The 27834-nt window shown below is 37.8% G+C and overlaps 1 protein-coding gene and 1 long non-coding RNA gene across 4 annotated transcripts; both read right to left on the bottom strand.

Moving 5' to 3' along the window:
* Nucleotides 1-4: 4 nt before the first annotated feature.
* On the bottom strand, nt 5-27834 carry LOC122660238 (Fanconi anemia group J protein homolog). 3 transcript variants are annotated; one of them, XM_043855458.1, is made up of 29 exons: nt 27457-27834; nt 26661-26754; nt 26318-26393; nt 22118-22182; nt 21992-22030; nt 21785-21885; nt 21523-21664; nt 19506-19567; nt 19095-19168; nt 18946-19016; nt 18748-18835; nt 18565-18637; nt 18379-18474; nt 17003-17108; nt 15453-15546; nt 15279-15362; nt 15035-15191; nt 14463-14650; nt 10280-10324; nt 8914-8942; nt 8709-8830; nt 5227-5274; nt 4966-5090; nt 4521-4823; nt 3918-3967; nt 2592-3546; nt 2318-2374; nt 712-792; nt 5-627 (listed from the first exon to the last, which is right to left on the bottom strand). In XM_043855458.1, the coding sequence occupies exons 1-29, from the start codon at nt 27800-27802 to the stop codon at nt 598-600; spliced, it is 3801 nt and encodes a 1266-aa protein (XP_043711393.1). In that variant the 5' UTR covers nt 27803-27834; the 3' UTR covers nt 5-597. The 3 variants fall into 3 exon arrangements, with proteins under 3 accessions (XP_043711393.1, XP_043711394.1, XP_043711395.1); XM_043855459.1 differs by having other exon boundaries at nt 712-789; XM_043855460.1 differs by having other exon boundaries at nt 712-786.
* On the bottom strand, nt 19701-19881 carry LOC122660239. The gene is made up of 2 exons (XR_006332652.1): nt 19829-19881; nt 19701-19757 (listed from the first exon to the last, which is right to left on the bottom strand). It is a non-coding gene; the product is annotated as an uncharacterized LOC122660239 (long non-coding RNA).

Raw genomic sequence — 27834 nt, 5'->3', positions numbered from 1 at the left:
TGTTCAAGTACAGAAAAAAAAATGAAGAAAATGCACATGCCCATCCTATACATAATACCTACAAGGACTTCTTTAATCAATATATACAACTGAGGTTTAACAGAAAATGTCACTAGAAAAACCCTTCTCTGGTCCACCAGCTCTTATGCATCGAGGATAGCATGAAGCCAGTAGCATTGCAAATCAATCCCAAACCCAACCCCCCCCCCCCCCCCAAAAAAAAAAAGCCTAAGGCAGCTGTGGAAAATCTTGTGCTCAGTAGTTGTGGGTTATGGATACCAATACTTAATCAAGGCTTGGTTATGGATAATGAGGATTATAATTTATTCTAAACTAAGTGACCAGAACCGACTGCAAGGTTCCTCTTCTGAAAATATTGGCCAACGAACTAGCTACTCAAAAGCACAAAGTGACCGTTGAAAGTTGGAAGAACCTTCCCTCTCTTTGAACCACAAAGAAAGTGACTTGGCATTATTTCCACCCATGATTCAACCCTTAATATTGCAAGTATTGACAGGTGGATGATCAGCCAGTTTGATAGCACATAGCCCAATTCAGACACAAGCTTCTTTAAGCTCCAAAGTGATCCTCTGACTTCTAAGGCAGACCTCTTTTGGGTAGTCTCAACTGCAAGATTGAAGAAAATTGTAGAGACCGTCACCAGGGTCAAGAAATTTCTAAAAAGTGAACAATGCACTAAACATTATCGACCTTAGCTTTTGTAGTTCTCCAGCCTTCTGAATTCTGTGGTGGTAAAGAAGAAAATTGATCTATTGAAGGCAACACCAAAACCTGGAAAGTGGCAAGTTATAATCAAAATAAAAAAAATTCAACAAAATTGATTTTACTTCGATCCGCCAACAGTAAATACTTCAATCGGTGCTTAGATTTGCAGGAAATTTCATAACACAAAGAAAAAAAAAATAAAAGAAGGGAAGAAAAAGATAGGATAGAATCTCTCAGACTCGGATCTCTCACCATGTTTTGGTCTCTCACCAATGTTAATCAAATTCGTGTACGAGGCTGTAGCCCCTTACAAACTTACATAGAAAACTCAAAAACAGACTCAAACACTAAAAATGAAAGGCCTAACCCAATCCTTAACTAAAAATGTAACATCAACTGAATAAAAGGACGTACCCAATGCACAAGGCTCCCGCCACTACGGGATTTGGGGAGGGTCATAATGTACGCAGCCTTACCCCTGTTTTCGCAGAGAGGTTTCCAGACTCGAACCCGTGACCACTTGGTCACAAGGGAGCAACCTTTACCGTTGCACCAAGGCCCACCCTCTAACATAAACTGAATAGGAAACTCAAATAATGAAAGAAACCGACTCAAAACATGACTCTAACTAAACTAATGAAATAAATCCTGTTTTCCTACTTTCTACTCAGATTTTAGGGTCATTAAATAGGCCCATTATTTACCCAAAAAAATAAAATAAAATAGGCCCATTACAAAGAAAACCCCTGGGAAGTGGATACTTATAACATCAGTCCTAACTCTTTCCTTGAAAAGTCCCAGCATACAAAGAATTGTGAAATGAGAAAGAAAGAGAGTAAGCTGGAAATATATGGCTTATCAAATCTGAGTTCCAAACTTCAAGACATGATCTGTGAGACCATTGCAAAGAATCACTCTTTTGTTGGGAATATAACCATATAGCTGTATGGCTTGTACATCCTTTTTGGATACCTTTACTCTGCAAAGCCTAATGAAAATTTGTTTCTTCATAAAAAAAATTGTAATTTTATCTCAAAGAGTTTGACAAAAAGACAACACAGATATTGGAATGATTCCCTTTCATTTAACACTCATCCCTACCTACTGCCGTGAATTCTATCTTAACACCATTAAAGTTCATTTAATCATAATAACATATATAAAAGAAGAGAAGGAGAATGCTGCAGGAAGAAAGACAAATAAGAAACAGTGCCAGTTTAGTGACCAGCAATGTCGCCTGAGCCAGTGACCATAATTCCACATGATACGATTCAAGTAAGAAGTCAACTACCGAGGAGAACCAAGCAGTCCTATAAACACTCCTATAAAGATCATGATTAAGATTTATGCAAGTCCTTTCCTTTAGAAATGAAAAATAAGAAATGCAGATGAGGTGGTGAGCCCACATGAATTGGCTGAAAATTGCAAAATGTGAAGCTGGTAAAGTGGTAAAACAAATGGATCCTTGGCTGCTCAACATGCTATACAGGTGTATTTTCTTTCTATAGTTAAAATCCATTTATTTATACAAGCAATGCCACAATATCAAGTAATCTTAGTTCCATGAAACATAACAATCTCATAAGCCCACCTCATCTTTTGATTCTTCAAGATTCTTGATTTGCAAATGATCAATATAAAACAAGATCTGCACATACAACAAAAAAGTCAATGGATCATTAGCTTAAACCTCAGTAAAAAGCAGTTGCTGAAGGTACTAGAGTAGCAACAGCAAGAAATTGCAGAAATCAGTTATTTCAAACTTGGAGAATCAAAGCAAGAAGCAAAATCAGGAGTGAAACCCTAAGTTGAAGATCCATGTGCAACTATAATGCCAAAAATTTAGATTTCAAGATGATCCTTACCTTATTAAGTAAGTGAACATTTGATGAATCAGTTGCCATAATCTTTAAACCGAGGCAATTGTCAGGGATGGAACAGAAGGGGCAGAAAACAGTACCAAAAACACAACCATCTTCTTCACACCAGACACCATGCTTTTGAGCACAATCAAGAACAAGTCTATTATAGAGCCGCTGATCAACAGATGAGATATCAGAGATTAGAACTGGTACAGTTATTGATCTATTTCTGGGTGGAGATGCACCTCGACTTTCCCGGAGGGATGCCAAGTATACTTTTGAAGACAAAACTAAAGAGCATGTAACAAGGAAATGATTCTCAGGCAACCCCAATGGGTTTTTGCAGATTGAGCAACAAATATATAATATCTCATCCAAGACAGTACTGGAAGATGCATATGAGGTGCCATAGTTGTTCACTGGGAGCATTTGTGAAAGATTCAGCTTCTTGTGTTTGCATATAAGGTTCTTGACCTCCAAACCAAATTCAATTTTGCGACTCGCATCTTTAGATGAACCCACACTTCCAATGCACTCAACATGGCTAGGAAACTTGGCATCAGGAGTATCAAACTGTTTATCTTGAATTAACTTTACTGATGGAGAACTCGTTTGCTTTCGCCATTTCTGGGTATGAGAATTTACACTCAAATTCAAAGATTCATTTTCTGATTTTTTATCACAGATGTCCATAGTAACATTCCTTTCAGGAGTAACCATCAAAAAACATATGCCTCGCGAAACAGCTCCACTTGGACTTGCTAAGGATGTCGAATGCAATGAAAGTTGGTCTGATAACTCATTGGAGGCCTGAAATATGGTTATATTTGAGTTGTCATCCTTGGGAAAGTCTTGAGGACTACCAACAGTTCCATTCTCACCCAAACCAGGTGTTTCCTTGACTAGGATATTTTCTCGACTCTCATTAAAGGATGGCATAGGTATAGCCTCTGACCACCTGAAAAGTTATGAATTCAACATCGGCTAAAATGGTCTTACAAACAAGTAGATGCTTGCAGAGGAAAACTGATTAAAGATGAGCACTTCAGGTAATCCAACACAATTGAAAATATGAAAAATCAGAAAACATTCAGAACTTTGAAAGATGACAAGCAGTCTAAATTCCTACTTTCAGTCGACAAAATTAATACAACAATTCTAGAATCTAAACCTGCAGAAGTAAATGTGTTCTTATGCCCATGTAGTCTGTATATAAATAAATTTAAAAAAAAAAAAAAAAAAAAAAACATCACCAGTTAGTTCATCAGTTGTTGATGAGTACATTATTAGATAAATAGCTGTAAAAAAACACAATTATTATTAAATTACCTCGAGTCTGTTTTAGAACTGCAATCTAAGTCAATATATTCTTTGTAGCTTCTTTGTAGATCGGCCTCCGTGTCTAACATATATTAATATCATCACCATCCAACAAAATTTGTACATAGTCTTTTCAAAAATAGTTTTAGAGGAATAGAATTTACCTTAAATAGTGGAAAAAAGCTTGGATGATGAGCTTAGATGACCCTCCGATGAGTTTACCGCGAAAATCCGACAACAATGTGCTTCGAACAATGGCTAGAGTGTTGGATGAGAGCTTGGAAGAGTGGAAGAATAGGCAAAAGACTGAAATTCCTTAGCAAATGCAGCTCTCATCGAAATATGGACCGAAATTTGCGAAATATTGTATTAAAGCCCCCTTCACGTGACACTTTAAGCCAAAATACCATATTTCGTCGATATCTCACGAGATATCGAGATATTGTCGATATCTCACGAGATATCGCCGATATCTCACGATATCTCACGAGATATCGACGAAATATGGTATTTTTCATTTCGACCTGATTTCGCATCTCGGTAAGCTCGAGATATACGAAATTAAGCGATATTTCGCGAAATATCGCGAGATTTTGAACCATGTTTGTAGCTACCCAAATCCTTCTCAACGAGTGGAACAAATGCTTCATCTTCAACACCACATTGAACTTTCACTTGGGGCAGGGTGGGAACATCCTTGCTCCTAGACATCACAAACTGAGAGTATTGATTTTCATTTTCAGTTGTTATACTGCTGTAACTTACTCCATGTTCATCATTATCATGCTTGTGCATTTTCTGAACTTTCTTTCTCACAGCTCCTTTGCTTAAAGACTTTCGTTTTGTACACAGGACATTTTCCTCTTTAATGTTTGGAGTGTCCAACACATTCATTTCATTTGGCCCATATTTTTCCTACAAATTAGTAAGATTAAGCAACCAATTTTTAATAACACAAACATTCTGACAGACTAAAGTTAAAGAGACTCAACAAACAAAGCCCACCTCTCCAAGCATAAGACAGAAAATAAATGTAAACAAAAGAAAAATATGACACCTTTGCATCTCGGAAAAATGACTGTAATCCTTCTATTGACATGTCAAAATCGCCATACTGTTTGATGGATTTCCTTATCCACTTCGAAATGTGTGCTTTATTCCTATCTTCCTTATATCGTTCATCTGCTTGCACAATAAGATAAATTGAAAGTTATAAATGATAATTAAAAGGGTATTTTAATAATGGCAATTGATAGGGTCTGAAATTAATCAAATTGAAGACAGAGGATGAGTCTCAATTTGGATGGGTAACCAATACCTATAAATATAATGGCTCCATAGTCAAATCTATGACGTATGCAACGGCCTAGAGAAAGCAGAAAGACATTAGTATTGATAACACAATGATGGATTATCACTATTTTATTATATAATATTCTTTGCATCCATATTTACCAATCTGTCAATTAAGAGTAAGTGTAAATGATAGACTTTTTCTTTTCCCATTTTTTTTTGGTTTGGGGGGTGGGTGTTTAGTGAGCATGTACATCTACGTTTGAGAAAGAGTGGCTCATTGATACTGAATGGCACACAAATTCCTAAGAGCAAGAGATGGAGGGATGGGAAAGGAAAAGAGCAAAAAATGGTTTTAGGGTCAAAAGAAGTCAGATTCATGATTCAACTAAAACAAACAGGATATGTACTCAGCACTCAAAATTAGATGACTTCACCAGTTAACTTTGACCAAGACCTTATAATGTATAAAGTAATCTGACCAAAGTTGATACTATTATATACCACAGCAAAATACAATAATTGGGAATCCTTGCCACTAGAAATTCAATAAAATAAACTATAACATGCATTGAGGTTTAGAGGCCCACATGGCCTGCTCATCTGGCTCGGTCTGATCCAAATAAAGATAGGGCCAATAGGCCTGCAGAAAATCCAGTGAGATATATGAGCTTAGTTATAAAATCAACAAGATATGCACCAAACGCTTAAGGTGCTACTCATTGTACTCAATGACTTTCTTCTTTCCTTTTTTAAATGAAACAAGCTATGCCCTTTATAAGAATTTAAATGACCACCCACATGGGGAGTTAAAGGACAATCATTCATTGATTAGACATTTTGAACTGGTTTGAGGGATCAATCAATCTGAACCCAGTTTGACAGATCAGGCAATCTGATCTGAACGGGCTCATATCCAAACTGGCTTTGAATTTGGGGATGATAGAATTAAGAAGTTGATCGGTTTTGGACTGAATGCTTCTGGAGAGGACCTCAAGGGCAAGGGAGAAGAGGAAAGGAAACATGGGGCAGCCTTGGCAGATACCAAGGTGTGAAGAGAAGAACCCCGCCGGGGAGCCATTGACAAGGACAGAGAATCTACGGGAGGAGATACAAGCATCGATCCAGCGAATGAAAGGGGGGGGGGAGAGGAAGCCCATATGGGTCAAAACATCAGTAATAAAGTCCCAACGAAAGGAATCAAAAGCTTTATGGAACAAAGAAGGATGTAGTCCGAAATACTTCTTCCCAATATGAAAGTCGATTGGTTGGGGCTGACAAGGGAAGGCACTACCAGCTGGAGACAATTGGCCAAGATTTTGGCGATGAATTTGTAGAGAAGGTTGCAAAGAGAAATTGGTATAAAGTCAAACAAGGAGGGAGTAAGCTGTATTTGAATCACCAAGCTCAAACCATTTGATGTGCGATTTTTGGCGGAGAAAGCTCTCTTCTTGGGCAGAGAGAGTAGAAAGCTCAATGGAGAGCCTTTTCTCTTCTTCTACCAAGAGGGGATTGAGCATGTCAAATTGGAGGCAGGATTAGACGAGAGGCTGGAACAGCACAAAGAGACTGGGGAAGAAATATTCCCAAAAGTAGAAGAGTTCCAGACTTTAAGGGCTCCTTTGGTATTGTGAAGTTTGATCGCAAAAGAGAGGAGAGGAAGGGAATGACAGTGGACGACGGAGAGGAATTAGGAATGTTTTATCCACATGTCAAAGAATTTGAAAGGTTTAGGACCAAAGGAGATATAAGGTTGGATGAGGAGGAGACATGGGCTATGGTTGGAATCCCAGGGAGGAGAAAATTTGCATGGAAATTGGCGTAAAAGGAGAGCCATGCTTCATTAATGAGAGCACAGACAATCTTGCAAGCGATCCGATCATTACTTATACGGCGGTTGTGCAAGTGTGAGGGGAACCCGACCATCTTAAGTCATTTATGCCTAGGTCTTCCAGACAATCAATTAAAACATTGACTGAAGGAGTGTCAAGAGGGTTTGACCAGTTTTTTAAGACTAGAGCGAACAACATTGAAGTCGCCACAGACACACCAAGGAAGAGACTCGACTGCAGGTTTGATGGCAACTAGATCGGACCACAAGGGCAGCCTATCATTGGCACGGTTGTGGGCATAGCCAATAGAGAGGAAGAAGGGGGAGGGGGAATTAGGGAGAGATAATTGGAGATGGAGGAGTTGGGGGAGGTGAAAGAAATAGAGACGTGAATTTTAGAAGGGTCCCAGACTCCCAGAGAAACCAAATACGACCATTAGGGGAGTGGTTATAATTGGAAAGGGACCAAGAGGAGGTGATGCAGGGGCGTTCGCAAGGGAGACACGGGTTTCTAGGAGCACAAAAGGAGCAGTGGGAGGATTTGATAAGGGACTTAATGTCAACATGTTTTGACAAGGAGTTAAGTCCCCTGACATTCTAGATAAAACTGGTAGAAATGACAAGACAGATGGTTAGAGCACTGACTTGGGGGGAGGCCTTTGTACCTACGACGAAAATAGGTGATCCACCTGGAGAGGGGATCAACCCAGGGGTGGGTTGCATATGTCATAATGGCAAATTTGTAATTTTTGGTATTAAGTGAGATGGCATTTTCGTAATGATTGGGTGTGGTAACATAAGTGATTATGTGAAGTGTCTACCAAACTTTGATTCTAATCTTTTTCTGTTCCAGAATCACTTACCCCTTGCTATCAAATGCCAATCTACTCCTATAGTTTCCTCACGGAACATAATTAAAAAAAAAAAAAAAATCATTTCCACCCCAAGATCACTCTTACAGAATGGAAGTGCAACCAAATGCAGCCTAGAAGGCATGAAAGTATGTTGTTCCTATAATCTCATGGTATCAATGGTCCCCTAATATGATAGTAGGAAAGGATTCATAAATAAACAACAACAACAACTCAGCCTTAACCCAACTAAATGGGATCGGCTAGATGGACCCTTGCCCTCCAATCAGCTCTATTCGAGGTCATAACAAAATAGAAGCTCATAACAAAAATAGAAGCTCAACCATTAATCACCTTTTTAAAGCATGTTTCTACTAGCTGAAAAGTCAAGTTGAATGTTTTAGCAAACAGAAAAGGAAGAACCAGCTACCCTCGAGAATAAATAGACTTCACCATAAAAATTCAAAAGATAAAAAACAATTATTGCAAATATTCTAAAAAGGAATATGCACACATATATGGGTGTTCCAGTATCATTCATGATTTCATTAAAAATTAAAAGTGACAGGGTAACAAGGAGACCAAAGAAATACATATACAGCAAAGATCCCCATCTCAACAGGAAAATTAGAGAAAATCTAAAAGTAGTTTTTATGTCTTACACTGAAAATGCAGAGAATGAAGAGCAAACAGCTCAACCTAACAATGAAACCAGGAATGATTTTGAGAAAAAAATATAGTAAAAAAATTGTGGATACTCTATCCTATACTGAAACAAAATCGCCTGTCTACATTGGTGAAACAGAGACCAAAGACAGAGTATACCTGCAGCCTGGTTCAAAGCACGGAATGCCTGGTGGCAATACCACTGGCTCCCACTTAGAAGATTTTTGGATGACTTGTAAGTGTCATTATATTTCTTTTTCTGTGCCACTTTAATATCATGTCTGCCACAAGTTTGAATAAATCAGCATGAATGTACCTAAATCAGTAGGTAGTCTTGCACAACAAGTTTCTATAGAATACTTACACATTTGGAAATGGAATGCCGACAATTATCTAGAATAGTCAAGAACAACTCAAAATAGCATCAATATAAGCATATTTTAAAATGAATGGCATTGTATTAATACATTCACATTAAATTCAAGGAACTAAGCACCATACGATAGCTGGACACAACTAAGAGAATAATGCAGAATTTAGGCAATGGCAACATCATGAGAAGAAGAGTCAGAATCCGTCAGCCAAAGCAGCCTGTGGTTACAGATTCCGTCCAAGAATCCAGAATCCTAGTCACTTCAGGGAACTGGAAGTTGGTTCATTTGTGGGATCTTCTTTCTTTATTTAATAGTTAGTAGTCAGGCTGGATCAAGTTTCTATAAATCCAGACCTGTTTTGATCGGTCTTCCTTATTTTCTCAAAATCCTAGTCAGTATAGGACTCCGCATCAGAGCCTGCAATTGGGGAGTTTTAGTCGGTCTTTGCTTTGGTTTTTATTCCTTTTCTGTCCAGGATGCCCACCACCCACAATTTTATTGAATAAAAGGCTTTGTTGCTTTAATGCTCTGTGGATTCAAGAGGGATTGCTCAGTGGATTCAGTAGCAAGTTCTGATGGATTCCAGGCCCTCAGTTAAGGTGGATTCCTGGACTAATCCAACACTTCTTTCTTCCATCCCTTCTTCATTAAACAGGTCAGAATTTCTCTACCTTTTCTATCCTGCAACTTCTGTTCTGCTTTCATATTCAGACCCAAGTTGCTTCAAAAACATAAGTTGCAACTCTGATTATTGATGATTCACTGGTATATTTCCTTCAACAATTTCTCTCCTAGAAATTCAGATTTTAATTTCTCTCAGAACCCTGACTTCTTCCTGGATTTCAGGTTTCCTAATTCAAGTCTACTTATTCAAAATCTGTGAATTTTCAATTTCTGATTTCAGTTCTGATTCTGGTTTCAGTTTAACTATTTAATTTCAGTTGTTTCCCTAATCAAATGCTGGGTTTAAACCCTTCAAATTAGACATCGATTCTAAAAGGTGAGCAATCCTACCTACCAGCAGTAGGATTCCTTTTTAACTTAACATCTGACCATCTAATTTTACTCTATCTTTCCAGTCATATTCTGTCCATTAAACTGAACATTCAGCCATAGTTTGAGGGTAACCCGAACAATCTTCTATGAGTTATAAAACTTTTACAATTCTGAACTCGGTTCCTATCCTTGCGGTTCTGGAATTCTTCACGGATTTTTAGCCCTAACCCTTAGATGACTAGAATCTCCATCAAAGAAAATGAACCAGTAACACCCAAGATGAAGAAGAGTTTCATAATCTTCCAGAAGAGTTAGTCACCTAATCAAAGAAAACTTTTAAGTTCAATTCAAAAAGGATACAACAACTCGAGCATTGTCATCAGAAAAGTCAATCCCTTCTGAGACCTGCAAAGTTAAAAAAAACATTTCATAAAACTTTAATGCCAAGAAGAAGAATAAAGTTTTTTACCTTCTGTACATGAATAGATATAGAACACATGTTAGGCATTTGAGCAGGTTGTAATGTTACTTATCTGATGGTATACTATGGAATATGGTAGTCATTATGTTTTTGTAAGTAGTCTAACAACCAGTAAAAGCTATGCATGAATATTATAGATACGAAAGTAAAAAATGATTTTACATAGAAGGCCAAAGTATACATTTCCACAGGGCTAAGAGTCTGGGAAGAAGAAGTAGAACAATGTCTTTTGAGCTGGGGCATTGTGATGTTCTGTTTACCCTTGGATCTAAGTTAACAGAACTCAAACTTCTAATCTACTACAGAGCAAATTATCTACCCAATCCTGTGGATGTCAAAGAGCAACCAAAACTAATACTTTCGAGGTTTAGACTCAAAAAATAAATCCCGCTTACCAACATACAATCAAAGAGGGGAAAAAAACCTTTAAACCTCTGCCACCCATCCTACACTTAGGACAACAACCACTTGTAGTCTGACAAAGATATGTAGGTCAAGCAATTTAACATTCAAATTCCTTTAGATCTAAACTTCAAATTAAACATGATCCTCAAATATGGCAAAGAAAATGTTAAAGGTTACCGTGAGGGGGACTGTATCTGTAGTTGTGCTATGTTGATTTGTAGTTGTAGTTTCCTTTTAATATTGCTTTTATTCATTGTGATTAGACTTAGACTCATAGTAGTTTCCTACTATAAGTATATTACTTGAATGTGTCTAGACCACGATAGACACATTCTGAAGCCTATCGTGGTCTTAGCTCTCTCTTCTTCTTTTTCTCAATCATGTTCTCCTCCTTCACTCCTATCATAAGCACTGGTTGAGGTTCTTATACTGTCACATTGTATCAGAGCATCTCTAAATCAGGGTCCAACCATTCCTTTTATGTTTTGAAAGCTCTTTAAGAGTTATCTTTGCGTGGGTTGCAACACCCTATGCTGCCAGATATTCCATGAAACCCTAGTTGAGAAAAACATGGAAAACTGGGGGTTCTTTTTATGATATATTGATGTTTTCATCTACCTGCTGGATGCATCTTGTGTCAATCTTCTACAACTTGTATCTAGACTGCAAGCAGTGATGCGGAGGATATTGCCTGCAGATTACATCTCTCACAGGCTCTTCACTCGCAGCTCTCATAATCTTAAGTTTTCTGGTCTGATTCTAACCTGTGGATGCCCTGTTTTTGGGATATTTTTGGCAGCAGAGATATCTACTTTTTTGAGGATATAACCATCAGATCCTTCCAGTATTCTGGGGGCATTGCCCTCCCTGGTAAGGTCCTTCAACCTTAACTTGAGGCTGATCCAAGCATCTGATTCTGTGTGGTACAAAATCTCCTAAAGATCTGGGAATACCACCAGCTAGGTGTTGCAGTGGACCATTCTGCTGTGGTTAGGGCTTCCTACTACCTGAGTTTCAGAGGATCATTGGCAGTGGTTCAGACCACAAAAGCCCCAGGTCCATTGGGTTTCTCGTAAGGAAGAAGTCTCATTCGACATCAAACCCTTCCTGCTGGTTCGTGACTATCAAGAGGTTGAAGACAACCTTCAAACCCCATGCTATTCTCTTTTAAGGATTACATTCCTCTTTTGACCTTCTCCTTTAAGTTAAATCAAATGTCTTTTAAATTTATTTTATTCCAAGACTACTCCCCTCCTTAATTGTAATCCCCCTTATGTCATCTTATCCCTTATTTCCCTAAACAGCAATTTAAGATTCCACCTATTTACAATTCTATCACTAGTTTATACACTAAATTATGTACTGTTTTGTTAGAATTGGCAGTTTTCATTGGTCATATTGCCACTGATCATTCTAAAGAATTGGTTGTATCCTTACTTATCGGCCTTTGGGCTGTAATGACCGCTCTTGTGTAGTGTTTTCATTGAGATATCTTTGTTGGTTATTCTTTTATATACATAATGGGCGATTCAAAACCTCTAGTGGACTCCCTCAACATCCAGAATACCTCTGTTAAGCATACTGGTGCATCCAATTATCTTCTCTGAGCTCAAACAATCAGAGTTTAAATCAATGCCAAATGGAAGATGGACTATCTAACTCTACCGTCACCTGCTCCGACTTCTGCTGAGTACAAGGAACTGAACAACAGAAAATGCCGCGGCACATTGTTGGCTGTGGAACAACATAATTTTTCGTACCACAACTAAGGGTGTCTGGGATGATCTCAAAGAATGTTATTCTCAAGATCAAAATATGTCCAGGGTATATAATTTATATGAGAAATTCCTTCTCCTTTAAACATAATGGCAAATTTGTTGGTGCCTACTACAATTCCCTAAAAGGCATGTGGGAGGAACTTAATATGTATCAACCTCTTTCTATTGATATTGAAGTTTTCAAATCTCAACATGTTGAATCTCTAGTTGCTAAATTTTTTTTCTGGACTAGACTATATGATCTTCAGCCTGTCAAAAGTCAAATCCTTGCAGGAGAGACGATCACATCCATGAATGAGGCTTTTTATCAGATTTGAGACAGGTTTTGACCAAAAAATCAATCTATCTCAGAGCAAGTCTGTGCTTGATTTTTTATTTGAGACTAAGATGTCGGGCTCTAAGCCTGTGGATATTCCTGAAGCTTGGAGAGTGTGATGAAAAAGAATTTGCAGATAAACATTAGTACAAGTAACTTGTAGGAAAACTTATCTACCTGACCGTTACCCGACCTGATAATTCATTTGATGTGGGTGTTATTAATCAGTTCATGAAAAATCCTAAGTAGAGCCGCTGAGATGCTACTTGTCACATTTTGAGGTATCTTAAAGGTGCTACCAGGAAAGGTCTTGTTTATCGGTGTCATGGTCATACTGATATTATTGGTTTCTGGGTGGGTGCTGATGGTGATCGTAGATCCACTACTAAATAATGTACATTTGGTAGAAATCTTGTTACCTGGAGGAGTAAGAAACAGACTACAGTGGCTCGGTCAAGTGCAGAGACTGAACACAGACCAATGGCACATACGACAACTGAAACGATGTGGTTGAAATCTCCCATTCAGGAATTGGTATCCTCAATTACTAAACCTATTGAGATGTAGTGTGATAATCAAACTGTGATTTATATTGCCAGAAACCTAGTTTTCCATGAAAGGACTAAGCATATTGAGGTCGACAATCATTTTGTGAGGAATGTTATTCAAAAATTGATTCAACTCCGTTTGTAAATTCAAGTGATCGAGTTGGTAATATGTTCACTAAAGCGTTGTTTACACCTATGTTTCTTAGTGGTTGTTCCAAACTGGGTATGGGAGATATATATACTCCAGCTCGAGGGGGAGGATTAAAGGTTACTGTGAGGGGGAGTGTCCATGTCGTTGTGTTATGTTGAGTTGTAGTTGTAGTTTCCTTTTAATATTGCTTTTATTCATTGTAATTAAACTTAGACTCTTATTAGGTTACTTATTTTGAGGTTCTTATACTGTCAAAGAAAAAACAAAAACTCTCTACTTGATGTCATTGTGAACAAAATACAACAGAAAAAAGACCATCTTTTTTTCCTATCTCAATTAACTCAGATATATTTCCAGCAAGGCCTTGATAGGATCCTTTAAAACAGAATCCCAGAATTGACAACTGATAGCAGATCTTAATAGGCATCCCACGTAACCAAAACTCTCTGCAAAATAGGAATAGGAGTTCTACTAAGACAAGATTCTATCCTAATCCTATCCTATGACAACCAAAGAATAACAATTATTTAATGAAATAAAATAACTCAAACTAACATATATAAATTAAATCTCGTATTCCTACCTCCTACCATAATCTAGACCCATTAAAGTAGCCTATTACAAAAACCCATTGGACTAAAGGCCCAACACATACATAACCCAACCCAAGGCTGATTCCACTAAAATAATCTTAATTTTGTGTTTTAACTGCATCAAAGGTTCAGGTAAATTCTGAGACGACTATACATGGGTCCATTAAACCCATATGAAAACCTTACTTCAATTAGATACAAATGAAAGACACAGTTGCGGAGAAATTTCGGTCAAAATAACTATCTCAAGGATCGAATAGCACTCGCATACCTTTCCTCTGCACACAGCAAGTAAAGCAGCACCGCCCTTTGAAGTCTTCTGAGGGGACTTTGCATCAAGCTGGTTAAGGTCACGTTTTTTCCCCCTTCGTTTCTTAAAAGTAGGCCCATTACCTTGACGAATTGAATAAAAATAACCCTTCAAAGCAAGCTCAAAATCCTCCTGATTTCCTCTTGGCTCTACACAAACCTTTAATATATTAGACAACCCCAACCTCAACACCTTGTGCAGTTTTTTTTTCCAGAAAGGTAAAAGTCTTGTGCAGAAAATATGCAGATAAAGAAGACACTAAGCAACAAGAGTTTCCATGACTCTTTTCTTTTTTTCTGCCTTTTTTATTCCTTCCCCACTACCTTTGTTCACGATAGTGCCTTGTTGCTTGCTTGCTTGCTTGGCTAGCTCTTACTATTGGTTAGCTAAGTTCTTGCATCCATAGCAAGAGTCGAAGCAAAAAGCATAAAATAACAGATGATGCTTGTTGACAGTTCTCGGAATATAATTTCTCTATATTTGTTCATTAATGATAAAATTTTGACTTAAGAGGGAATGAAAAGAGAACTCACCAACAAAAAGCGGTTTTTGTGCATTTAACCGAGACCATTGCCCTGTTTCACGCCAACGGTTGCATAGCTTTTCCATCAAATGATAGCTGGGGAAGAAAACAAGAGCACCATCTGGCACAATCTTACAGATTTCCTCTAAAGTGGCACCGAGGGCATCCTTCACGACCAGTTTCAGAGATTATTATCATGAAACCAGTATCGTTTCATGGGTAGTGAAATTTCAGGGGAATATATTTGTCTATACCTGAAAAGCATAACAGTCAGCTGTTTTGTAGCTTGCATTCAATGGGTAGTTTCCACAACCAGTAGAAATGGCAGCAGCCCATAGCTGCAACAAATGAAGGCTAGTAACAAATGACAGAAAACCAGCAGTATGAAATGAATATGAAAGACATTGTAGGGGAACAATGAGTCAAACCTGTGTATCAACATCGATTACATGTGGAGCTTCAATACAAGTTTCAAACTGGACTCCAAGTTCAGATGAAAATGATCCCATTGGAGATAATGTCCTAGTTTATTGAGCCACCAACAAAAAAGCAGACATGGAAGAAAAAGCCTGATTATGCCACAAGCTGTAATACTAAGCAGATAAATACTCAAGAATAACCAGAAAGTTTGACTAAAATCCTCCTTAAGAAATGCCTTGGGAATTGGGATATCGGCCCGATCATTGTACGGATACCCTATGTGTGGATCTACACCCCGATTCCAAAACCGATACAGACAGATCGGAATCGGCCAGGACCGATCTGGATCGCAATTCTGAGTTTTTAAATCCTGGGTGGTTTTCAAAAGAAACATCATGATATCAATCGCTACAGGCTACAACTATTCAGCATAAAAAGTCCCTCAGCTCTTTCTTTCCTCAAATTTTGTGCAATTTCATTTACAGATTTAGTTGGGTCCATTATCTTTGGGCTATTAAACTGTCATATATCAGCTAAAGCAGAAACCCACCCCTTACCATAAGGTATGTACAGTCAAGATGAGTAACAGATTAGTTCCATGGTAGTTAAATTTTAAGAGATGCTAATTGTTACCATGCTTATGCATGTTTACAAAAAGTGGTATCATCTAGGGGTGTCAATCTGGGATAGGAACCATCCCACCCATCAGAATGTAAGGCCGGTTTTTGATTTGGATATATAACCAATTAGTCTGGTCCAAGCACCAAAAAGGTGGAACCGATTAGGAACCATTCTAATTTTACATTCACTTTCCATCTATCTTTTGGGGTTTGATCAAGAGGGTTAGAGGATAAATGTTCTCTCTCTCATTTGGGGACCACTGGCAGCCAGTCCCAGTAGTGATGCAATCGCCACGATGTCACAACAGCCATGGCTAATGGAGCCACCTTAAGACTTGGACTTATCATTGTCGGATTGATATCTTTCAACGTTTACCATTAATTTTGAGAAGAACCAATTAGGAACCAGAACCGGACCATCCCACTATTAATTGGTATTTGTTTAGTTAATCGGGGTGGTTCTGGTCCTGGCCTCAAAAGGCAGAATAAATTAGAACCCATCCCAATTACCTGGAGCCGTCCCAATTGACACCCCTAAGTATCAGCTGGCTGCTGGTATGGAGAAACAATGAAAAGTCCATTTATTTAAAAGTTTGTTCATCTCTAGTATGGACTGCCTAAAGCAGTAACTATAAAAATCCACTGCTGTCATTCATCCAGAAAAAGGCATTAGTTTAGGATATGGTTAACCACTTGTATTGCAGGAAATACATAGTTTTAAGACAAGGGGTTTTTATTCTATTTCCCTCTCTGATAAGAAACCCTTGGTTAAGTCATTTTTTCTGATGGGAAAGGCTCTTCCATTAAACCATTCCCCCACCCAGCTGTAATAGTTTTATCAAATCAATAAAGTTTCACAATTAACTCTCATGAGGGAGGAGTGGAGGAACAGGAGTTAGAACAAACTCAAATAATCTAGTATGTGCCTAGACACTTACCCGGATGTAAGAATCACGGACATAGAAAGATTCGCAATTTCTCTGAAAACAACTGCAGGATTCAGACACCATAGACTGAAAGAATGTTTCCAGCTGCCATCATGTTCTGATCGCACCATGATACAAGTATAAGATGTCAAAAAGTTATGCCATCACCATCATAATAATAATACAAATAGAAACTCTTAATAACTTAAAAGGCAATTTTGCCTTTATAAGATCAGTATAGAATTTCCATGGAACCCATGATTAAAGATGTAGCAATTCCAACCTTTGTATAGACAAGGGAAAATAGTTATATAAAGTAAATGATATTAGAAAAATAGATTATTTAATAAAATAGTATTACTATATTGTACATCGTTGCATTGCAAATAATTACCAATACTATTACAATACTAGGTTCAATTAGGTTGCCACCATGAATGGAATCACTTCACCTCGAATTCTCACAAGCTCATACCATTTCCATGCATATGGTGATGCTTCAAAATGGAACCACGAGTAGAAGTGCAATCATTTTAGACTTCTACAAAATAAAGGTATGGGAAAAATTGTCACTCCATGCCCATGGTAAGAACCTTTCCTACGCACCTACTTTAACTATTGTCATGTGGACAAATGATGCAGCTATTAAGACCACATTGGATAGAAAGGTCATGGCCTTAATTAGCCCCTTGTCAGATTTCAGATCCTAATTCAATCAAAAAACCTCCTGTGTATGGGCATGCATCCCGTGTATGTCCATGCATGCTTACGTTACTCACAAAAGACCACTACAGTGCACTCTTCCATAACCCTGGATTTTCAAAGAGCTTTGTTTTGCCACATGGCAAACTCCAATAGGGCTGACACTTAACATGTGAGTAGGGAATCATGGGTCTACCTGTCCACAATAATTGGACCTCATCTGACCTGCCACATGGCATTTGTTGGAATTTTAAGTAGGCAAGTTGGAAAGATTCCTACCACAGGCATGTAGGAAGTGGACTCCCCAAAACTGTTTCTATAATATATACATATATTTTTTGGTGATTAATAGAAATGAGTATATTTTAGTAGATATTATTTGCATAACATTATGACCACTTCACATTGATGGATGTGCTTATAGGAATGGTGAGCAACAAAGAGGTAGGACACGACTATTTAAGGCAGTGTTCCTAACATAATTTGTTAAGCTATGAGCTAATAAAGCAGCAGTAACATGTTTACCAATAATCCCTATCATAATAAGTGATATCTGAATATATTGATTTAAAGGAGAACTTAAAGAACTAAATTCCTATTGGCACAATAACAATGTTCTTGAATTACAGCTTAAAGTAAAAATGTTTTCTATCTCACAGTGGGCTAAGAAGAAGTGAGACACTGACCCCCAACTCTTTTTGCATAGCGTTGTAAAACAAGCTGATAGTCATGGATATGAAGCCCATTTCCAGAGAAAAAATAACTGAACGCAGAGAAAAGCCCTGCATGGCATGCCAAGGATTGTGTAAAGAGAATAACTATAAAAAGCCTAATTTATCATTAATGGATGAAAATAAACATGCCACAAGTACCTTCCAGTACCGCTGCAGACATGCCACTTAGACCAACTACATCAGAATCCACAATCGATGCATCTTTGATTGCCTTAAACAACAACATTAAGTAAGGGTGAGAATTATTAGATTTTTTGTAACTATTTTTTTTTTTTGATAAATAATTATTAAGAATTAAGCCTAATTAACTTCTAGAAATACCTTTGATGCACAGTCTTGCAAGATTGGGAAGCACTGTTTAGAAATACCAGCCTCTTGAAGCTCTCTTAAGGCCTTTTCACCAGTCCAACTGAAATAGACAACAAAATAAATAAATTTGCAGAGACACCTAAGTTTTTCTGGTTCTGTGGTTCTAGTATTTTTAATACAAAAAAAACATAAATAAACTTTTCAAGTTACCAAGTGCAGTAGTGCTGAAATTCATGCTTCTGCAAGGTACTTTTCCTCTGGCCAATCCAACTTATAATTCCCTGCACAAGCTTAAAAGTCCATGTTGACCAGGCAGATCTCAATGATGACTACTGTTGTAAGCCCAAAAAAAAAAATACCTCAATTGTCTCGTGTAGAGGTTGGTAAATTGTTGAATCAGATAAGCACAGTTGCCCTAATTCTGTCTGCAACGCTTTCAAAACGATTTACAACATAAAGGAAGGATATTAGACCCAACATAAATAAAACAGCAATTAATTTGGCCAGCTTGAATGCTGAGGATGACAGTTTACTACCCAACCAAACCTGACCTGAATTTAAACTGACCCAAAAAACAAACCAAGTAGGTAAACCATTCCTTGAAAAGAGGAGGGAATCTACAAACCAAAAACAGTGAAGAGGAAAATGATTGCATTGTGGCTGTGGACTGGATCAGGTTGGGCAGATGTTAGCTGGTGGCTATGGGTCAGGTCAAGAATTGCCACCCCCGCATACAACAGAAAAGAAATAGCAATGGATGCAATACTTACCATCCAACGCATCTTCTTCAACATCCAAACTACCAGCTTCACGTGCCATGTCCTCTATATTACTGTAATACAGTTGAATCTAATTAGAAATTGAAACAACCAAATATGACCTTAATTACCCCAAATCCAGAAAGAGAAATAAGAAGATCTAAAACTTATCTCTTGCTTACTGTTATGTGATGAAACAATCTTCTGAAACCTAAATTGCTACAAATAGTAGTTTATATGATAACAAGTAAGGAAGAACATGGGCTTTTGTGGTTTCACATGGATCAAACTGTATCCCAAGGGATGCAAAGTTCTACGAAATGGATTCTTCATACTGAAATAGAGTCCATGATTTTGAGGAATATACAATGTCTTTGACACATCAAACACATTCATGAACAGCACCAATACGAATTAAAGATGCAGTAGACATATTAGAGAAATCAAAGTTTAAGATCAAAAGATGCCTGTATGCTCTAAAAGATAGCCACCTGGGAGGCATGAATTTATTTCAAGTTACTTTTAGCCACTCTATAAAGTTCTTTTCAAGCACCTATGTTATTTCAATCAGTTAATTTATTAAAAAGGGGAAAAGGGGGAGAGAACGGAGAAGCCCAAAAAGAAAATCCATAGGTAACAGACAACAGGTTCAAGAACCCTCAAAGCCATCATTAAGAGCCGAGAAGGGCAATCAAGGAACATGACCCAAACAACTGGAAACACCAAGGCAGACATAACAGACAAGAACAATAATATCACACCCCCCGGAGTACAGGAAGGTATCAAAAACTTCATACCAGATCACAGCTAGGAAAAACAAAGAAGGCGACGGCAAAATATAAGAACAGAAGGCACAGCACACCAAACAAAAGAAGACTCCCAGCAGACCACCACAAGGAGAGAACTAATTGCCCTTTTGTAAAACAAAATTCCACCATGAAATCAATTCCAGCAGGTTGTGGAGGTGTTTCAAGAAAAATTAAAAACACATTCCTTCAACCAGAAATCCCCATCCCTAATCTCCTCCCTTACAACTTCAATTAACTTCCTGATCCTCATCTTACTCCTTTTTCAGTTTTCTTCCCTTCAACTCCGAGGGCATCTTGCAGGTTTTCTTGAAAGCCTTTCCACCACTTTAGTCATTGAAAATACCATCACAAATATACTAGACATGGAAAAATAACACAACTTCTCCCTCAATCTCAATGAAAGAAACAGGGAGAAATTTAACCAACATCTATGACAGCATTAGCTACTCAATCAGCAACACAATTAACAGATTGACAAAGATCAGACTGTCAATTCTCCACCACAGCAAATGGGAGCTCCTCCATTATCTTGGTTCCAAGCCCAAACCACCAATTGATGAATCAATGCATATGGCACCAAACTGCCAGGCATGGGAATAAGCTAAAGATGAAAAGTAGTTCGATTCTAAATACGCATGCTTTCCACTGTTAATCGTTTATCTGGTTCATTTTAGGACTGATGACAGTCTTTTTTTCTTCTTTCTTCCTTTTTTTTTTTCCCTTCTGTCTTTTTTAAGTTCTTTCCAACAACAAACACTCAAAAGAAGACTCCTAGCCATCAAATCCTTAAGTTATAAAAACAAAACAAAGAACGTAACTGTAACATAGCAATAAATGTATACTGACATTAAAAGGAGCATTGGGGGAAGAGGGGAAGGAAAACAAGACGAAAAAACAAATGACTAAAGTATATGAATTTGAATTTTGGTTAGTATGTGGTAGACCACCATTGACGCCTCCTTTAAAAATATAAATCCCCAAAGTAATGACAAATTTAGTGCTTTCTCAAGGTTAATGTACATTAATCTATAGGGGGAAAAAAGGATAAAATTGCATTATTAAATATTAATAATAAATGGCATTTTATATAAAAAGTATTTATCCATAGTAAGAGCATCATTAATAATTCCAGTATTCAACAGAAAGTGAAAAATGTTGAAATAATCAGACGCATCTGAGGAAAATGCATATTGGAACTATAAAAACAAAAAAAAGCGTACTGGGCTTCATCTAGAATGAGAATCGATCCTTCAAGATCTACTTCCATTGCTCTCCGAGTTATTGGATTTATTACGTAGTTGTATGGACAAAAAACAAGTCGTGCATCTTTTGCCATATGGCGTGCTGCATAGTAAGAACAACCTACAATAAAAGGTGTTCATGTTAAAGTTTTAGATACAACCTGCAATTTTTTATGAACTTAAATCAGGAGAAATTTGAGTTCAAAATAATAATAATAATAATAATAGAATATATCTAAACCTTTGACAGATTGTCCGACTTTCACAAGGTCTTCGATATCATGGGCCTCATGGCAGCCGCCACTTTGTAATGATTGGTGAGTTACGACTTTAAGCATGTTTCTGATTGGTGAAAGAGATCAGATATCAATTGTTCATGGACAGAAAGAAATTGAGGAACATCAAGAATTCATGACAATATATGTATATACAAACAAAAACAACTCACTTGGATTCAAAACATTCTCCATCCTTCAGAAGCTTCTTGCTGGAAAACTTACAGAAACCTCATGTTAGCGAAAAATAAAGGGAAAACAAACACATTAAACATTTCCTTCAAGGCTTAGACATGCACCATTCCGCATCAATATTCTCTTGTCCACATATGTGCTTGTTGGTGCAGTAGTGTTTTCGTGATGCCTGAAAAGATTGGACAGACAACAATAGAACAGTTGCTACATAAAATTCTAACGAGTCTGAATACGAAATTTTATGCTAAATTACCTAAACCAATATATAGAAAAAATAAAACGGACACTAGATTGAGATAACATAGTTGTCATGGTGCTGGCCAGGTACCTTGGAGCCTAGAGGCCCACATGAGAGCGTAGGTGAGGCCTTATTGCTCAAGGTGCGGATAAAACATGTTTAATTTAGGACCTTTCAGGTTACATTAGTGCTTAGTGGTTACTATTATCCTGAACATGTTATGTTAATATTAGTCTTCTTTAGCATCAATATAAAGTATAAACCATGGTTCAAAAATTGACTGCCCTTTGCAATCTCCTGTACAAATTCATTTCTAAAGCTTTGGCCAATAGACTCAAATTGGTGTTTGACTCCCTAGTTAGTGATCCAATCGGCTTCCATCCCTGTTCAAAGCATTTGTGATAATATTATCCTTTGTATGAAATTGTAGGACGCTTTGAAAGAAAGAACCATTCCCCGGCTGCCCCTAATGAATTGACATTCATAAAGCTTTTGACTCCTTGAGATGGGACTTTATTACCAATGTCATGAATAAGATGTCTTTCCCTTCTGCTTTCACCAATTGGGTCTACCACTGCACTTCCTCCTCCCATTTCTCTGTCCATGTCAATGGTAGCCCCGCAGGTTTACTCTGCCCCCTTTGTTGGTATCCACCAAGGCTGCCCCTTCTCCCCCTACATCTTCACTTTAGCCCTAGAAATCCTCTCCAGATCCATCCAATCTAGTATAAACCAGCAGCTTATTATCCCCCTCCCTAAATGCAAGGCCTTAAACCTTTCCCATTTTGCCTTCGTTGTTGACCTTATGATATTCTCTAAGGCTAATCCGACTTCTGTTGAGTCTTTTATGTCCAGCTTGAGGAATTCTTTAGAGCATGTCAGGGCTTCATTTTAAACTCTCTAAATCCCTTCTGTTCTTGGCTGGGGTTTCTGAAGAAGTCAAAGCTTGCTTGAAGGAGTTCACTAATTTCTCTCTGGATCTTCTTCCGGTAAAATATCTTGGGTTGCCGTTGGTTCCTTCTAAATTGACTGCTCATCATTGTACCCCCATGCTGGATCTTATGCAAAAGAGACTTCAGCTTTGGAAGGGTAAGTTACTATCTTATACTAGCTGTTTGAGCTCATCATGTTGGATCTTCAGTCCACTTATATCTAATGGTCAGTCATTTTTCGTTTGCCCCAGATTGTTATCTCAAAGTTGGAATCTCTTATGTGTTCTGTTCTTTGGAAAGAATCTGACTACTCCAGATTTCTTTACCCTATCTCCTAGGCCTCTGTTTGTCTCCTAAAAAGGAAGGGGCCCTTGGACTTAGGCGCATTAAAGAAGTCAATTCCACTGGCATCCTCAAGTTGATTTGGAAGATTGCAGCCAAGAAAAAAAGTACTTGGGTTCACTGGGTCTATTCTAGGCTTCTCCATAATGACTCCATCTGGACAGCTCCTCTCATTACTGATGCTTCTGGAGTCTGTGGAAAGATTTTGAAACTTAGGCCTCTTGCGTATAGAGTTATCAACTCCTTAATTAATGATGGGTCTTCTACTAGTTTATGGTTGGACTATTGGCACCCCTTAGGAGTTCTCCTTCATGTTGCGGGTGACAGGTATCTACAGTTTGAATCATGACAGATTGGCCAAGGTTTCTGATATCATTCAGCATGATGATTGGGCTCCTCCTCCATCCTCCCCACTCCCATATGGCCTCAATTTGATACTCTCTTTCGGGTATCCCTAGAAGGATTGTGGGGAGGAAGATTGTGTTACTTGGTCGGTCTCCCCCTCAGGTTTGTTCTCTACTACGTCAGCGTGAAATCTCATCCGATCTCATGGTCAAATTAAGCCATGGAGTAACTTGGTTTGCTTCTCTTCCCACGTTCCCCGTCACAGCTTCACATTATGGCGGGCCCTATCCTACTGCCTCCCCAAGCACAAGGTTTAAAATCTTGTTTCGTTTCGGTGTTTCGGTCTAACCAAAATTTCCGAGATATCAAAATTTCGACGAAATTTCATCGAAAATTGGTATTTTTTCTGTGGGTGTAAAATGCCAAAATGACCAAGATTTTCAAAATTCCCGAAACAAGATGACCAAAATTACTGAGATTTCCAAAATTTCCATAACGAGATGACCAAAATTTTTTAAATTTTCGAAATATTGCATTTTTTCAATTCGATGTTGCATTTCGTTTCGACTTGACCGAGATACTCAAAATTCTCAAAATCTCGACCGAGACAAAACGAGTTTTTGTATAATGCCCACACAGGCTTTTCTCATCCACAGGCACATTTTTGTTCCTCCTTTTTGCTGTCTTTGTTGGAATGCAATTGAAAATGTTGACTACCTCTTCTTCAGTTGCCCCTCCTCCCAAAGAATTTGGAATGGCCTTCTAACTAGATTTTGGCCACAAAGAAGAAGAATTTTGCCTCTTTAGCAGTAATGGATATGGGTGGATATGTCCTTCGGTGGTTCCTCAGTCTATGACCGAGTTGGTAAGCTTGCTTTTGGAGCTGCCATTCACCACATTTGGATGGAGCGCATCCTCAAAAGATGGACCTCCGGTTCTAGATCCTACCAACAGATTTGGGAATCTATTCTTTTTGATATTCAGAGCAAACTATCTAAGACTCCCTCAAGATGTATTGATTCTCCTAGAATAAGCTTATCATTGCCTCTTGGGACAATCCCCCACTGGTTCTAATAGTATGTGTGGCTTTGTATTTACCTCTTTCTTTTGGTTTGTTTCTCTTCCCCTCTTCTTCTAGGGGCCCCCATTGTTTCCTTTCTCCTTTGGAAATGAATTTTATTCACCAAAAAAAATCAATTTCTCAGACTAATTTTTGCTCCTAGGTGTTGTATTTGCTTTTCAAGGCCCAAGCTCAATCAACTTTCTTTATGATATTAAGGTATGCCCAGCCAGGTCTTAAATCTTGGTTTTCAACTAGTCAATTTAGGTTTCAACTTCACCCAAAACTGAATTTGTAGTTCAAACTCTGAAGGAATTCAGATATCCAGTTAAAATCTGAAGGAAATTTTTTTACTGTCTATCTTATCCAACTTTTTTTCTGCTCGTGTTTTCTGCCTTTTCTCTCTATCTTATTCAATGTTTCGCTTTTTTCACATTTTCTCTTGTTCTTTTCTGCTTCTTGATTTCTTCTATGTTACTTTGATTCTCTCTAATCCCATTCAAACTCTATCTTTGTAGATTTTTCCCTAGTTACCCTCACAACCAAAACCAAATTAAGAATTCCAACAACCCAAAATTCTTGGTAGTTATTGTTCATTATTATTCTGGACAACAGAGTACATTTCTCTTGTGGCTCAGCTCTCAAAGGACCTATGGTTCAATCAGTTCCACAAACACTAGAAACCACTAGATTTTCAAGCAAACGTCAACCTAGTGGTTCCTAGATTTATATGTTTGAAGGCATACCTGCGTGAAACAAACAAGTGCCAGTTATTCTGTATTTAAAATTGGAAAATGTTTTACTATCACAGACTGGGAAATTTGCATAGTCAAATTGACATGGAGACCAAAGAATAATTCTGACAGAATAAACAGATGATAATGATACACCCAGGAACAAAATCCAAGCTCTGCTGTATGTTCACTTCCAGGTGTATTATGGAAAAACCACTCTACCTGACAGAAATTACACCATGATGTATCAGACATGATGGTGACTATAGAGGAAAGTAAGATTGAAGAACAACACATTGCTTAGTCATTTTAGGAAGTAACTTGTTTTTAGAAACTACATGGCGAGTAAAGGCATAACACTAAAAGGGTTCAATGAAACAACCCAATATTCTTGCAAACACAACCAAAAAGATTATTTGATAAATATCCTCTCATGATGCCACATTAACAACCATCTGTAAGAAATAAAACCCTAAATTTTAAATTAATGGTTGACAGACTTGATATCACTATAAAAAGAAAAATAAATGTTAAGCGTCTAACACATTTGATACAAAGTAGGTTAGAAATCTAAAGCAAGTGAAGTGAAGATATTTTTAATTCATCCAAACAAAAGGAATAAATTAACAGATTTAAGAGCATATAAGGACCTACCAAAACTGCCATTTTAACTCGATATGATGTTTTGCGGTATTCCCGGATCAATTGACTAATCTGTGTATGTGTCCTCCTTGTATAACCAGTGAAAGACAAGTTATAACTTCAAGTAATAATGAGTAACAATAGTAGCATCTATCAAACAAACATCAATAATAATTTCAAACTTATCACCTCTTCAGTGAATCAAATCTTCCAACAAAAGTCCATGAATTACATTTTAATTCATCCAACTTCACAATATATTAGACCTCCCAAATAAAATTACCATATATTTTCATATTAGCTGCATAAGACAACAATTGTGCCTAATACTAATGCAGAGAGAAATAAAACTCACGAGGCATAAAAGATGGTAGGAATTTTCGGCATCTTTTGACTCCTACTGTTCCTTGCAGATGGAGATGGTTGTAGAGTTTCCGGTATTGAATTACCTAAAGTAATTTAATATGAGCAATGTTATTGGCACTGTCAAACTATGCATAAAAACCAACAAGGTTGATATGAAGTTGAAGGGCTAAGAAAAATCAACATGTAGCCACTGTCCGTTATTCTTTGCTTGTGCTACAATAAACATGGAAAGATGGTATGGTCGAGTAGAATTAAACAACAACAATACAATGATGAATAATCACTAGAATAAACTTAAGTTTATATGTCAATTATAAAAAGAAAGAAAAAGGGGTAAACATGATGGAACTAAAGATTCGAATCACAGAACTGTCACATGCTAGGTTGCAGTAGTTCAAATGAACCATCATAGTACAATATCACCACCCCATGTTCACAGAGTGACTGCGTTTTCTTACTCTATGATATCCTATAGAAAATATTTACAAAGAAAACTATTTATATCAAGGAAAAACCAAGACGGGGCAAAGACAAGATCAATCGAACGGGGCGCACTAGATTCAGAAGCTTGAAAGGGCAGATTTTAAGTCCAAGATGGCTCATGTATTTCCCCTTCGAGCCACTCCATATATCACGCATTAGTCATTTTCAAATTACTTATGATTATCAAATGGTGAAAATTTGAAAAAGCAACAAGCAACTGTATATGCCGTACGTCCGAGGAAACCTCGAATGATCTACAAGCAAGGATTCTAGCTAGTTCACAGATAAAGTAGCAAGATTACCGGAAGGTTCTGGTTCAGGAATAAATCCACCACCATGTGCAAGTGGATCAGATAAGGCCTCGGGGGCTGGTTTGGATTGAGAGAGAATCTTCGTTTTGTAATTCTGCTGCCAGGCAAGCGTAGAACAGAGGAGCGACAGCGATTTCCCAGTACCGGTTGGTGATTCAAGTAATGCATGAGAATGGCCTTGAATCTGAGCTCGATCTAGGGTTGATATCACCCTGCCCATGAATGCCAGCTGACTACCATAGGGTTTGTACGGGAACTCGACAGGAATCCCCCCAATGTGGTAGACGCCGCTAGTATTGTTAGGGTTAGTGTTTGGTGCGGGTGCCGTCGAATCCATCGTCACTCGTCTTCGCTAATATTTTCTAGATA

The sequence above is a fragment of the Telopea speciosissima genome, chromosome 4 (genome assembly GCF_018873765.1).
Source record: "Telopea speciosissima isolate NSW1024214 ecotype Mountain lineage chromosome 4, Tspe_v1, whole genome shotgun sequence".
NCBI lineage: Eukaryota > Viridiplantae > Streptophyta > Magnoliopsida > Proteales > Proteaceae > Telopea > Telopea speciosissima.
Note: the sequence above shows the minus strand (reverse complement) of the source record. Positions and strands in the feature narration are given on the sequence as shown.

Excerpts from the sequence above, each read along its gene's own strand:
- LOC122660238 (XM_043855458.1), bottom strand. The coding sequence starts at position 27,802 with ATGGATTCGACGGCACCCGCACCAAACACTAACCCTAACAATACTAGC. Across the intron at positions 21,665-21,784 it reads AGTCGGACAATCTGTCAAAG|GTTGTTCTTACTATGCAGCA; the intron begins GTTTAGATATAT and ends CTTTTATTGTAG. Across the intron at positions 10,325-14,462 it reads TTGCTGTGTGCAGAGGAAAG|GTCTCAGAAGGGATTGACTT; the intron begins GTATGCGAGTGC and ends TTAACTTTGCAG.